Source organism: Centroberyx gerrardi, chromosome 8 (assembly GCF_048128805.1).
Source record: "Centroberyx gerrardi isolate f3 chromosome 8, fCenGer3.hap1.cur.20231027, whole genome shotgun sequence".
In the NCBI taxonomy this organism is placed as follows: domain Eukaryota; kingdom Metazoa; phylum Chordata; class Actinopteri; order Beryciformes; family Berycidae; genus Centroberyx; species Centroberyx gerrardi.
Genome location: NC_136004.1, coordinates 27,273,191 through 27,286,727, shown reverse-complemented (window position 1 = coordinate 27,286,727; position 13,537 = coordinate 27,273,191). Strand labels below are relative to the sequence as shown.

The 13,537-nt window shown below is 41.5% G+C and overlaps 2 protein-coding genes across 2 annotated transcripts; both read right to left on the bottom strand.

The window, feature by feature from the left end:
* Window positions 1-4,641: 4,641 nt before the first annotated feature.
* On the bottom strand, window positions 4,642-7,189 carry LOC139910443 (transmembrane protein 17A). Its single transcript, XM_071897733.2, has 4 exons — window positions 7,063-7,189; window positions 6,137-6,243; window positions 5,270-5,383; window positions 4,642-4,962 (listed from the first exon to the last, which is right to left on the bottom strand). Exons 1-4 carry the CDS (start codon window positions 7,187-7,189, stop codon window positions 4,642-4,644), a joined length of 669 nt encoding a protein of 222 aa, XP_071753834.2.
* A 658-nt stretch (window positions 7,190-7,847) lies between these two features.
* On the bottom strand, window positions 7,848-10,110 carry selenoe (selenoprotein e). Its single transcript, XM_071897732.1, has 4 exons — window positions 10,003-10,110; window positions 9,568-9,644; window positions 9,181-9,259; window positions 7,848-8,168 (listed from the first exon to the last, which is right to left on the bottom strand). Exons 1-4 carry the CDS (start codon window positions 10,108-10,110, stop codon window positions 8,025-8,027), a joined length of 408 nt encoding a protein of 135 aa, XP_071753833.1. The 3' UTR covers window positions 7,848-8,024.
* Between the last annotated feature and the right edge of the window lie 3,427 nt (window positions 10,111-13,537).

The following is a 13,537-nucleotide window of genomic DNA, read 5'->3' as shown; positions in this document are numbered from 1 at the left end:
TGGAAAAGGAAAGGAAAAATAGTGCATGCCATTACATTTGAATCCCTCCCTGTTCATATCTCATTGTATTGTTTCTTTCAATCTTACTATACTTGAATATATAGTCTGTTTATATACATAGATTGACAGAGGTCATTCTATCTGGCACCAATTTGTCAGGACAAATTCAGTTCCTGTAGATGTGTGATTCAGATTGTGAGTTGCTATTGTATTTTATTAGATGTCTGATTGAGTGCAGATATGAATATAGTGGATGTATCATGCGATCTTCATGTGTTTTTGGAAAGGGAAGATGTTTTGGAAGATGTGTTTATATATGTACAGTATGTCATTGTGTTATAGATGCACTAGGGAATTCACCCTCCACAAAGTCAAAAAAATCCCTATATCTTTGAAAAATCAACGACCATAAAAATGTGTTGTTGTTGGGTTTTTTTTTGTCTTTATTTAAGGTTAACATTCAGCATAAGTGGTATTCGGCATCTTCAGTGAGGTTGAGGTTAGCGGTGAAATATGGCTTGTTATCAACCTTTTAGGTGAAAATATGGCCAGAAAATAACGTGTGTATTATAGATCAGTCCTACTTTTCCCACATATACTGCAGCAACAAATACAGTCTCAAACATTTATTATTATAACAAAGGAACAAATCGTAACCTTTTTACAACTGAAAGGCAAATTCAGGTAACATGGAAATACATTCCATTCAAAATCTCTCAAATTATTGCAAAATAAAAGCCTCATAAACACAATACAACAGTCTTTATATGATTTGCTCTGAAGGCAGTATATCCCCCTATGTCACCGAGCTCTGAAGATTTAATACAGCCGCTCCCTGCTAAAATATTCATCTGTATGGTGAGTGGCCATTTAAACCACTGGGAGAAGTGAATTGCCCTGCCATTCCCCTAACCTAGGTAATCAGACCCAAATTGAAAATGTCCCGCTGCCGCCAATTTCTGTCCGAGTCTCAATATTCGCTGCCTGCCAGTATGGTGTCACATTTTCTAAGGACCCTGATGGCAGAGAAGGTGGAGACAATGTAAGTGGCTTATGAATGTGATTTGAATTTCATTGCCCAATATCGTTTAGAGATAGTAATTGGGCAATATGTATTCTGTACCTCTAAAAAGGCAATGCAATTCATACCGATTTGAGTGGGAAAGCACTGGTGTCAAGTGTGGCATCAAAAATGGAGCCATACATGTGTTCCCATCGACTATCATATCGCCATTACTTGTCGGACGCCAGGTCCTATTCTATGAGTTATGTCTGGAGGAAATGAGTATGAAAGATTGAAACATGTCCCATAGGATGAGTGGTAGACTCGCAGCTTGAAACTCCCCACAGACCTGCGCATCCGAAGGCTCACAGTGTATTCTTCAAAGTATTTCACTCCAGTTGCTAATGGAAACGGGTTACGGGGGGTTGGGGGGTTGTGGGTCAGTAGAGGGTATATTATTGGTATAAAGAATATCGCTTTCTTTAATAGCTTAGCAGTTTGTAATAGTTTAATGAATGATTATGGCGTGTATTAGTGATTCGTCATGTTGGTGAATGCATGAAGCTGAACTACGACAGTGGCTGTGTGGGTTAAAACTCATTTTAGCCACCTGGGATTAAGGAGATGGGAACATTTCCAGGCGAGCTCCCCACCATGGGGGGATTACCGAAATAGGAGATGAGGATGTCGCTGTGATGTCCTGGATGTTGTTTCCCGCTGGCGCTTAGCACAGCCTCGCCAGTCACATTTTGTGATTACCTCTGAGCTGTACCCAATCATAATTAACGTGATGACAGACCCACCGAAGCCCAGTTGATGATGCTACGCTGTGGCTTTGGGAAAAAGAGCTGAAGAAGAAGGGAAAAAAAAAACTTGCTCGGAAGTCATAGCCCGCTTTCAAAGGATGGTAAAAAGCATGGGGGAAACAATGTTTGGTAAGATAGGGAACATTATGTCCCCAGTCTCTCCCAGGCTATTATTCACTGCACTCCACCAATGAAAGGCAATTTGATGAGGCGAAAGGTGCAAGGAGCTCCCTCAGATGTGACCACTGAGTCTCCTGGGGAAATTTCTATTCCTTTTTCGCCACTACCTGGCTAATCTTCTTACTCTCCAACCACCAATGGAGTTCATACTTATTAAAACAGAATACTGGAGCAGCTGAATAGGCCAGAGATTCCTGGTGAATTTACAGTAGTCTCTGGAGAATGGTTGACGGTGAAGGCAATGCTATTACACAGAATACATTTCATACGCCAGTGTATCTGTTTGAGAAAGATAAGCTTGATACTGTGTCTGTTGTTTCTGTTGAGCAATATGATCACTGTATTTCTTTGAAGACTGTAGTGAAGGTCATTGCTTGAAGGGGAGAAAGGAAGAAAACATATTTAAAGGTGCTATGTGTAGCATTTTTAAAAATCAATACAATATCAATATCAATGTTTATAAAAATTATGACCACATTTCCCATTGCTTTCTGTCATAAAATGGATGTTGCTGCTCGCCCCCTCCCCTCCCCTCCCCTCCCCCTCCGTCCCTGGTGTTGCTCCTTGTGTGATTGTTTTCTCTTTTCACTTTACTGAAGAGGATAAACATGTTGGAAGTGATTTCTCCATCATCCTTTCATTTGTTCCACCATGCTATTGCGAGAAAGCTTTAGCTGCATTTGCACTGGAAGTCCTGTTTCGTGCCATAAAGCGATATCCCTTTGTGCCGTAAAGCAATCTAATACTGTAGATTTCCTGCAAAATCTGAACCTGGTGGCGCACAACGTTAAATTACTGTGTAGAGGCTGGTAGAGGCTGCCAATCTTCTCAGTCCTTGTTTGTTTACAGTGATTATACTAATGTCTTTTATTGATGTTAAAATATTACATGTAGCACCTTCAAAGACACTTTTTGTTCGGTGGTTTTTTGATGCTTCTTATCTCATTTGGTCCAGGAACGCTTATTCCAATTATTTAAGCCCACCTAAGTTTGCCTGTTCTGTGTCTGAGGAGGGTTTTACTGCATACTGATGCACAGCGGTTGCAGGGTCCTTTGATTCGGTTATTTAAAAGATGCTTATCAATTCTTTCAATTTTTCCAATTTTCCTTCCTTGTAGCAATGCTTGACCTCAAGTTTAGTATGATATCATCTGCGCAGCCTGTGCTACATACACATACAGTGGTAAGCGTCCTGTAAATCCCCCACTATCTGTTTGCATCTACTCTGTATTAATACTGCAGCAGCCACTGCAGCTTGTTGTTTCTTGAATGTAAAGTGGAAACAAAATAAGCGTATTGTGGCACGGGAATTGCGTCTCTCCAACAAACCGGCTTGTTCACTATTCCATGCAGCACATTCCAAATAATTTCCCACCAGCAAAGAAATAGCAGAGCACCAAACACTTGCTGTAGTGCAGTAAGGTTGTAGGAAAAAAAGTGTGACTTCTAAGTGGCTGCGTTAAATACTGAGAACATATCAAAACAGAGGACAAAGATGAGCAGGTTTTCAATGTAGACGGAACCAGAGTTATAGATTATCAAATAATACGATATATCATCTATATCTGTGGACAGGCATAACCTTTATTCCTCTGCCAGAAGGTTTCCTGATGAGGACATGTGCTGCATGATAATCTGTTCTCATTGGACTTTGCAGCAGTGTCAAATCCTCCCCATCCCTCTTTTGGTCGCTGACTGCCACTGTGTGGTCATAAATATTTAACACAATTCTGCTGCAGCTCCACTTACTGTAAACTCTTTCACTTTACAAACACAGATGAATTTGATTCGTACATCCCACTTCTTATAAAAACCAGAGTAATACAATACAGAAACGATATAAAAACTGAATTAGCAAAATTATATGTACATTTCACATCATTAACACACAGCATGTGATTCCACACAGCTTGCTTCACACTTTGGAAACACTAATCCACTGATTTTCTCATCTCATATCCAAACATTTGGATCCCTGTTTCCAAAACAATTCACATCGTTCCACCAACACCAGGTTCTCCAGCATCCATCATGCCATGACAACATCCATCATTAAAGGAAAAATCCACCTAAAACACCATAACACTGTTAAAAAAAACAGCTGCTGGAAATGTACCTTGCATTTCTGGGCCCATTTTGCTGTTCGGTGGTGTATTTTTCTTATTCCCGTGGATCACGGGCCAAACGTAGACGACGTGATGACATGAGATATTTCGAGCTACAATGAAGTTTGACGGCAGGATTTTTTTTTCATTTTTGTTCATCTGCAAATGTCAGGTTTTGCTGTCAGCCATTCTGAATCAAAGAGCAAGGGCCTCTTTTTAGACTCACCATTTTGCACCGACGTTCAACAATCATACAGGGAGAAATACATCGTAGAAGAGGCAGAGAGACCAATTTCTCCTCCAGCAGTAGCCCCAATAGACCAAAATGCAATGCAGCCACAAGACAGGTTGTGTTTTGAGCTGGTTGAAAACATAGGCACGCACCAATGTTCACGAACCTATATAGCTATATTTATAGGCCCACCTTTGATTGAAAGCAACAAGTTCATCTCCGTTCTCAGTCGTTCTGGGAAACGTAGGAAATCACTAACTGAAGTAGAAGTAGACGAGGCAGGTTGAGAGTAAGTGCATACACTCACTTTTCCCCTTAATGGTACAGATTATTGGTCGGTGACACGGGCAGCACGCTCCGGTGGTAGGGCAGCCCGTAGACGGGGCTCATCCCGGCGTGGCGGAAGCTCTCCACCTCGCCGAACTGCCGCAGATGGAAGAGGAGCGTGAGCTTTCGGGTCATGGCCCTCAGAGCCAGGAAGGCAGCCAGGATCTGGGCGAGCAGGAAGAGGAGGTAGAGGGAGTGGACGGCTCTCTCCAGGGGCAGGATAATAATTCCCTCATCGGTCAGGAAGAACAGCAGCACTGGCAGCTGGAACATGAAGGACAGCAGCCAGAAGGCCGCCAGCTCTGGCACCTGATGACAGAGAGAGAGAGGGAGAGAGGGAGAGAGAGAGAGAGAGAGAGGATGGAGGCGATGCAAAGATAGAGCAGTCAGGCACCAAATGGTTTGGTTGTATCCACATGAAAGCACACACACATACACACACACACCTACACACACACACACACACAGATTCAATGGACAGTTGTAGCCAAGTGCTGATTGTTTACACACGCAGACAGAATACTCAAGCAGCCACTTCCTCTGCTGTGTTATTCAGGAGAGGAGCACATAAAGGAGATCTGTCCTGTGGCTCAGAGAGGATGTTGGTTTGAATTACCTTTTCTTTAAGGTTGCCAATGTAACCCAAATAAAGTCGGGCCACTTCAATGACAGTGAGGAGGATCATCCCGGTTATGAGGAGAGCCTGGTAGTATCCAGGCAGATAATAGAACTGGGAAGAAAGCAGGCAGAAACGCTGAGTGTCGGTACAAAGTAAGATATGATTTATTTATTTATTTACATTATTTAAAAAAAAATGTAAATTGCTGCCTGAGTAGGTGTATCCACTCAAAACCTGTTTCCTAAAGTGTGCTTCTATTGTGTATATATTTTCATCTTTGCTACAGTTAGCTTGAATAAACAGTGTTCTTTCTGCTTTATAAGTGGTTAGACTTTCCATCATTTTCTGGTATTTGTCTCCTTTGGAAACCTTTGCCCATTTCCACACCTTTCATGTTTAGTTACATCTTTAATACTCTGGAATGTGAGAAATCCAATTTACTGCACATTTTCCAACACTGCATTTACTTTTTTTTTTCTTAATATAACCTGGTGGTTGTTTTCCTCACACTGCAGTTGCTATCATAAGCTATATATGCTGCAGTCTAGTTTTTTACCTAAATGTTATATTACCTATCTTAGAAATTGTAACAATTGAAGAGTTCTTTTGAAAACAGTTATATATACATCTATATATCATTACCTTAAGTTACATTATTCAATATCTCTAAAACATAAGGGATCCATCCAATGTATCAAAGCATTACATTTTTGCCAATTTAAGTTATGTACTGTTGGTAAAAAAATATATATAATATGTACGTTTTTATTTTGTTCTGTGAATTATTTTGTAAGACTAGGTGTCACTTTGTTCAGATGATATCTCATTTTGCAGTGAACTTGTTCAGCAGAGTAATCTACGGACCTTTAACTCCAACATGAGGACAGCAGAGAACCACCAGCAGGGAAAGTAGAACATGTTGAAGTACAGCAGCATCTGCAGCGGAAGGTGAGACACCAGCTCGTTCACCACTGAAGGGGAAGTGTGAAGAGCATGAACATTTTTAACGACTCATTACTCATTATGTTTATGAAAACATTAACAAACATAAATTAGAATTTTGTTCTCACATTCGTAATGTCAGTACAGTGGTTGCTAAAGTGAGCGAGAGAGTGATAAAAAAAATTATCAAAGGTTTTGGTACAATCTAAATTTCCCAGTTTTCTTTTCTTTTCAGGGCTGTGCTGCTTCTGTGTAATGCAGGCGCTGTAAAAACACACAATAAATTGCAATATACTATAACTATAACTATATATATATAGTTAGTTACATAGTATATAGTTGTATAGTGTAATTTGTTTAGATTATACATGATTAAACTTTTGTTATAAGTATATGCTATATTATAAAGTACAGTACAGTATAGCAGTATAGTATGATAATGATGTATGGTATGGTATAACAAAATACTATACTATACTATAGCTACTATGCTATGCTATGCTATGCTATACTATAGCTACTATGCTATGCTATGCTATACTTTATGGTATAGCATATATAGAGCACATTACAAACATAACAAATAACTATATAGTCACATAAACTTCTATACAGTATAGTACAGAATTATATATAGCCTATAGTATGCATATATACAATATACATATAGTAAGTATATAGTAAGTGTGCATTGCTATTATTATAGTATATTGTAATGTATTGCATGCCTATGTATGCATTTCAAACTTGTTACAAACTGAATCATAATAATTTCTACATTTTTGCCACCACACAACTAGAAAAGGCAGAACAGAATCAATAGTGTGTGTGTGGAACCGATAACCAACCAGATCTGTCGTCCTGCTCCCTGGGGAAGTCACCGTCCCCCGTCCTGTTGTTGGTGAAGACAGAGCTGCCCACGTAGGCCAGGCCCATGCGCAGGTTCTGGGAGACAGGGGAGTAAAACACAGGCATTGTGGGTAGAGCTGCTGACCATGACCGAGCCGCGGTGCCAGAGACTGGAACAGTCCCAGTCTGTGTTTGTGTTTCAGTGTCTCCCACTAATCCTTGTTGTCTTCAGTCACACAAATGCACAAATGCATGCACCTACAGATACTCACACACACACACACACACACACACACACACACACACACACACACACATACTCATACAGACACACACACTGGCAGACACTAGTGCTAATCAGATTATAGGGAAGGAGGCGGGCTGAGGATTAGACTGAAACAGTGGCATGGCAGTTAGTTAGTCAGTTAGTGGCCATTATAATGCTCAGTAAATTGTTGGTACTGCTTCAGCTAATCAGACAAACAGACTTATTCAAAATGCACTTAAGTCAGAAAGGGACCAAAAGAGAAAAACAGAACAATGCATGTCATTAAAAAGAGGAAATCTTGCCAAGAAAAACATTTATTCACCATACAGATAATATAAATTCAAAACAATTCAAGATTTATGAGATTCAATATGTGTATAGTGTATATTTTCTGTGTGTGTATGTATACTGTATGTTTACAACCTCAAATGTTCAATATAGGACTATCTACTTGACGAGTAAGTGAAGAAAATCAGGCACACTCAACGCATTGATCCACTTAAATATTTATTGGGAAGTATTACAAGCTCTTCATTTTCAGATCAGAGTGACACAGTAAATGGCTGACACCCTGCTCACTGCAGCCGGTCTGCGGGTCCTCAGACTGGGGCCGGGCTCATGGTGCTGGCCTTGGGGCCCCAGTCGTCATTATGCGACCGGGCTGCAGCGGCGGAGTGCGGCCAGCAGGTGTCCTCACAGCTCGTCCCTGGGGGCGCGCAGGGGGAAGCGCTGGAACTCCTCGGGCACCTCCTCCCCTTTCTGGGACCTCCTGTAGAAACCCAGCGAGTCCAGCAGGCTACTGATCTCGTCAGCCTTCATTTTCTTCACAGGCACCGTCTGACGTATGTAGGGGAAGAACACGCACACACACACACACACACACACACACACACACACACAGGCATTTGGACACATGGACAGAGACATAAAAGCATGAATATATGCACATATATGGGATATATACACACAGAAATATACATGCATGCATAAATACAACACATTGATTTACATTAGCAGTAGATTGCAGCCAATCAGAATGGAGTATTCATCCAGACCATGGTATAAATACTGATATTGGCCTTTTATTAAATATCGGATACTGGCCAATCATGTTATCCTCCTCCACTATGATGGAGGTTCCTTCCTGACCAACCTGCAGTGACATTTTATTTTCTTTGCACACTTTATTTTTTTCATTTACTTGCTCAAAAATGTTTTTTTTGTAAATCAATTCATTCTTTTAAAGTCAACTTTGAGACTGTTTACATTATGAAACACTATATGAAAACAACTTCCCCCAAACCTTAGACCCTCAATGACAACATGGAAAAACTCCTAGAAACTCCTCAAAAAATGTTGGGAAGGCAGTAATATATGGCAGTATGAGTTTACCATTGAATCGGTGCGGTGGGTCACCCTGCCTTTAGCAGCTGCTAACCCTGAAGAATTTTATTGGTATGGTTTTCAGTGGAGAGTTTTAGTGCCACATGATGGTCTAAATACTGATTCAGGGGTTTTTCCACACAGCTAAGAATAAAATTCTTATATAAATATTTAAATACAAAAATATTGGTATTGGCCTTGAAAATCCCCATATCAGTCAATTCTTAATTTATATACTATCTCACTCTCTCGCTTCCTCACTATCTTTTTCACTCTGTCTCGCTCTTTCAAACACTGTCTGTGTAACTTGATATCTGACAGAGGATCTGGTATCAGATACAGCAATCTTAAAACTTCCCCACATGAACCTATCTTGACATCTTGTTCCCTAGATAAGCCTGTCTCAAAGCAGATGGGTAAAAGATGTAAAATAAAATAAAAAAATCCTCTCGCTCTCACATCTCACCTGAACGACCTCATCCTTTTCGTTATAGAGTATCAGGCGGGGGTTCTTCTCCTCCGATGAATCATATTCCAAGTTGTGGCTACAGAGGGAAGCGGGATCAAGGAAAACGACAGCTAGGCAGCGTTGCAAAGGATAAGCCACATCCATATCTTTCCCCTATTTTTAAACAAGCGTCATTCAACATGATTTCAACACAGGCGCACGGCTTGGAACAGCGGCGGTTTGGAAACTTTCGGGCACTTTGAGGCAATGAATGAGCCGGCCCTGGACTTGGCAAGTCGCTGGGAGCGTTGTTGTGTTTACCAGGGAGGTCATGAGAAAATCCAAGGCGTTTTTTTTAGGTGGGTCAAAACCTTGGGGAGCATGCATGGAGCAGCGTAAGGATACTATAATGCCAGTCGCTCCAGGAGAAAATGATGGAGCTCGGGCATTTTCTTTATGCCTCATCCAACCACACTGGGAGCCTGTGGGGACGACAACAGACAGTTGTTAAAACAGTGTGGCAAATGGCATTTTCCATGGTTCGTCCTGCGTGTGATCAAAGGTACTAGAAAACGGCTTCATATTTCAGCAGCATACATACTCAGACCTTAGGGCACGGGGGCCTCTTCCTGGTCTCAATCATTATCACACTTAATCATGATTGTTATATTCTATTATTCTGTCCCTATACACTGTATGTGAGGCACTGCTGTCCTTGTATCACGCGTGTCTGTATCACCAAGGTCCTGCACATTTTATGTAGATGATGATTACAGAGATTCGGATTTAATTCTGATGTGTATTTATATCCATTTCATATACACTTCCATCAATACTCACCATCAGTTTGCCTCTGGCTATAACAGGCTCCTCTTCAACCGCTGTGTCGTTGGTATTTTCTGACCCCCGAACAGAGAGGGCAAGAGCGAGCACCAAGAAGGCCCACATTTTTATGATTTTATGACAAATGAGTGTCTTGGCGTCCTTTTCCCCTAGTTATTACCAATAGTAATCCGCTTGGACATTTTCTCAGGGTGGACTAGACCATGAGACAGTCCCATAGGGGGGACAGTGCCCACCTGTGTCATATATTTAACCCTTTCTTCTCTGTTTTTCTTTAAAATTATTCTTGATAATCAGAGCAATGGGTTAGCTGTTCACAAATTGGCATAAGTATGCTTCTTTTGCTCTAATCGTGGATGTTAGGCTGATTTTGCATTTTTAAAAGCCACGAATAGGCACCCTGGTTAACTTTATAGTTTCTTCCACATCAGATTATCAGTGTAGAGGTTCACACAAACCCCTGAGCATCTGTGCTCTTATCACTTTTTCCCATAAGTGTGGCGGTGGTCGATGATCAGTGAGAGCCAACCGTGTTTTTGAAGCTGCTGAAAGCCAAATATTAGCTGAACTGGACTCAGCAGTGATAGTCTTTACTGAATATAGGTTGCATTCTCTGCAATTTACAAAATAGTAATTGATGTTATACTGCATGAGAATTCAGGTGGATTTCCATCGTGTACCATTGTATGAAATCCTACCTTGTGACAGCACAACACATTTAACACCCTGGAAGAGGAAAATATCTCTGTCCTCCAAGTTTACTCAACTCATCTGTGTTGTGCAAAGCAAATATATTAGGTCACCACGAGAGGGCGGTAACACCCACATGTACATTTCCTGGCAGATTGGCGGGTAAAATGTACTTCCAAATCCTAGCCACAGACAATTATGTTTCCAACAAAAATAAACCATTCCTGACTGGAATGCTGAAGCAAAACCATCTTTCTCTCTCTATCTTTTCCAGACGCAGCGCTCCGAAGCCCAGACTCTCGCGCTCGGCATGTGCTGCTGGGGATGATGTGTCAAATGGCAGTAAAGCAGTCCCCATTTTAACAGGGTTTCCTCCCCTTGGCAGCCGTCGTAAATCTGCGGGCCCCTACCCTCCTCCTTTTGGATAAGAGTTTTTAGGTTTGCATCTTTACTTTGTGTTTTAAAGTCCCAGCCGTGTTTCCCCACAATGTAGGTTTGACCTGCCAAAGCTTCGAAGAAGTGTGTTCAAACCTGAACTGTGGATTTGTGTCAAATCGCAGGTTTATGGGAGGAGAGAGAAAGACTTAGGGGGAAAGATGGAGAGAGAGAGAGAGAGAGAGAGAGAGAGAGAGAGCAGTGGGGGTGGGGTGGTCTTGGTATGGCTCTGTGCAGCTCCTCAGCCTATATGTGCGGATGCATACCATATGTGTTCACATTCGCCGTGTTCCAGCTTCCATCGCAGGGTGCTTGCCAAAAGGAGATGTTGTTATTATTAATCTGCTGACAAAGGGGGAAAAAAAACGCAGCCATATTAAACTGGAGCAGTGCAGAATACAGACGCAGTTGATGAATATGATATGAATTTATAGAATTCCTATTGAGCAACTCTTTCCAGTGGGATTTTCACAAATTGCAAAACTTGCAGCTGGCAAAAGATCAAACAGTAAGACAGTAAGACACCTCAGTGCAGTCCTGCCTCCTTCAGAGAGCTTGTTATAGACACACACACTTCCTGTTCCCCCAAAAGTAGCGGATGCTGCTTCCCAACCAGCAGGCCATATGTGTGTGTGTGTGTGTGTGTGTGTATGTGTGTGTGTGTGTGTGTGTCCACTGTACATACTTTTGTGTGCATGTAGCACTCTTTTGTGTGTCTGTTTGCTCTCATGTACCAGTGTATGACACATTGATTTGTGTGTGTGTGGGTGTGTGTGTGTGTGTGTGTGTTTGATCCTGTCTGTCTGGACCCTCGGGGCTACTGGGGCTAAGCCTGCTGCCTGTCTGCCTGCTGTAGTAAAGTCGGCCCATAAAGAGGAGAGGCAGTGTGGAAGGAAGTGCGGCCATGTGGACGCTTCACTCAACAACAACACAATGCTACTGAGTGGGATCTACCTGTGTGCTCTACATCGAGTGGATATTACCTTTATCAAGGTTCAAGTTCAAGGCTCAAGACTTTATTGTCCCTAATGTGAAAACACAAAATATACAACACAATACATAAAATAGCCTTAAATAGGGTAAAAACATGATAAAAAATAGGTATAAAATAGGTTTGTCCTGTGAACCTAGTGGTTTTATATTGGACTCTTTTACGTGACTTTGATTGTATTTTCACATTATAGGTTTTTATTCTGCAACTTTTATGTTTGTCATAGCAAATAAAGGTTAAATTTGAAAAAAACAAAAAAAAACAAAACAATAAATAAAGACAGGGAAATGGAGTGGAAAGTCTATTTGTTACAGTTACTGTAAGCAAGTTTACAGCACATGGAACAAATGAGAAGTTCAATCTGTTTGATTTAGCCTGTGGTTGCCTGAACCTATGACCTAATTTTCCAAAATTTTCCAAATTTTCCCCACACATGGAGTCCATGGAAGTCTATGAGACTCTGGGCTTGGCAGAGAACCTGTCCTGTATAGACATCAATGAGGATGGTTTGCTGAGTGCCAATGATCTTGTTTGCAGTGTTCATGATATTGTTGGAGGTGAAGTCCAGAGGGGTGTGTGCTTCTCCTAAAGATTAGGGTTGATTTACTCACATTTGAGTGTATACCTGCCTTACATAAGTGGAGTGGTGTTAGATTTAAGACCTGGGTAAGTGTTAAGAATGTTTCATGATCCAGAGTGTGTAATCTCTCCATACACTACCCTATATTTGCTGTTCTAAACACCCAGTGTCTGGTACGTTTTTCCCGGGAAAAACCCTCTAGTGCACAGGAGGTGATGCGGTTTGTTTGGAATAAAAACAAAGAAGAACTGGGTAGTTAGCATGAGCAGCAATAGCCACCATGGCTGAACAGACAAAGAGAAGAGCGCCACCTACAGAAACTCAAACTGCATCAACAGAAAATCCAAGGAAAAAGACTCACCACAATACGTGATCAATAAGTGATCTCTGGGAAGAGCAGTGCAGAAACACCACAGCAATGAGCGCTTAACAAGATGTCGGCAAAATAAAAATAAAAAACCTTGTGGATTATCACTTGAACATATTTCGATGAAGATGTGTTAAATCCCATCAGTTAGCTTTGCTATTCCATGACAAATCTGGGACAGCAATGATAAATTATGTATACAAATCGCTCATGCTATTTTGGGCGGCAGGTTGGCCGAGTCCTGCGACCACGCGGTCTGGGTTCAAGCCCTGCGTGCTGGCATACATCCGCCCTGCTGAAGTGTCCTTGAGCAAGTCCCCGATCCCTCACAAGTTGCGGAGCGATGCTCTGTAGCTGAGCCTGACCTCTGACCTCTCTAGAAGGGAGGACATATTGAAGAAAAATTTCCCTATGGAGGTCAAACAAGTATCACATTGCTCATGCAACAACAAACAGCACGCTCATGTCT

Coding starts and splice junctions, on each gene's coding strand:
- LOC139910443 (XM_071897733.2), bottom strand. CDS start 7,189: ATGCCTGTGTTTTACTCCCCTGTCTCCCAGAACCTGCGCATGGGCCTG. Junction 6,244..7,062: donor GGAGCAGGACGACAGATCTG/GTTGGTTATCGG, acceptor CTTCCCCTTCAG/TGGTGAACGAGCTGGTGTCT. Junction 5,384..6,136: donor TCCTCATGTTGGAGTTAAAG/GTCCGTAGATTA, acceptor CTTTCTTCCCAG/TTCTATTATCTGCCTGGATA.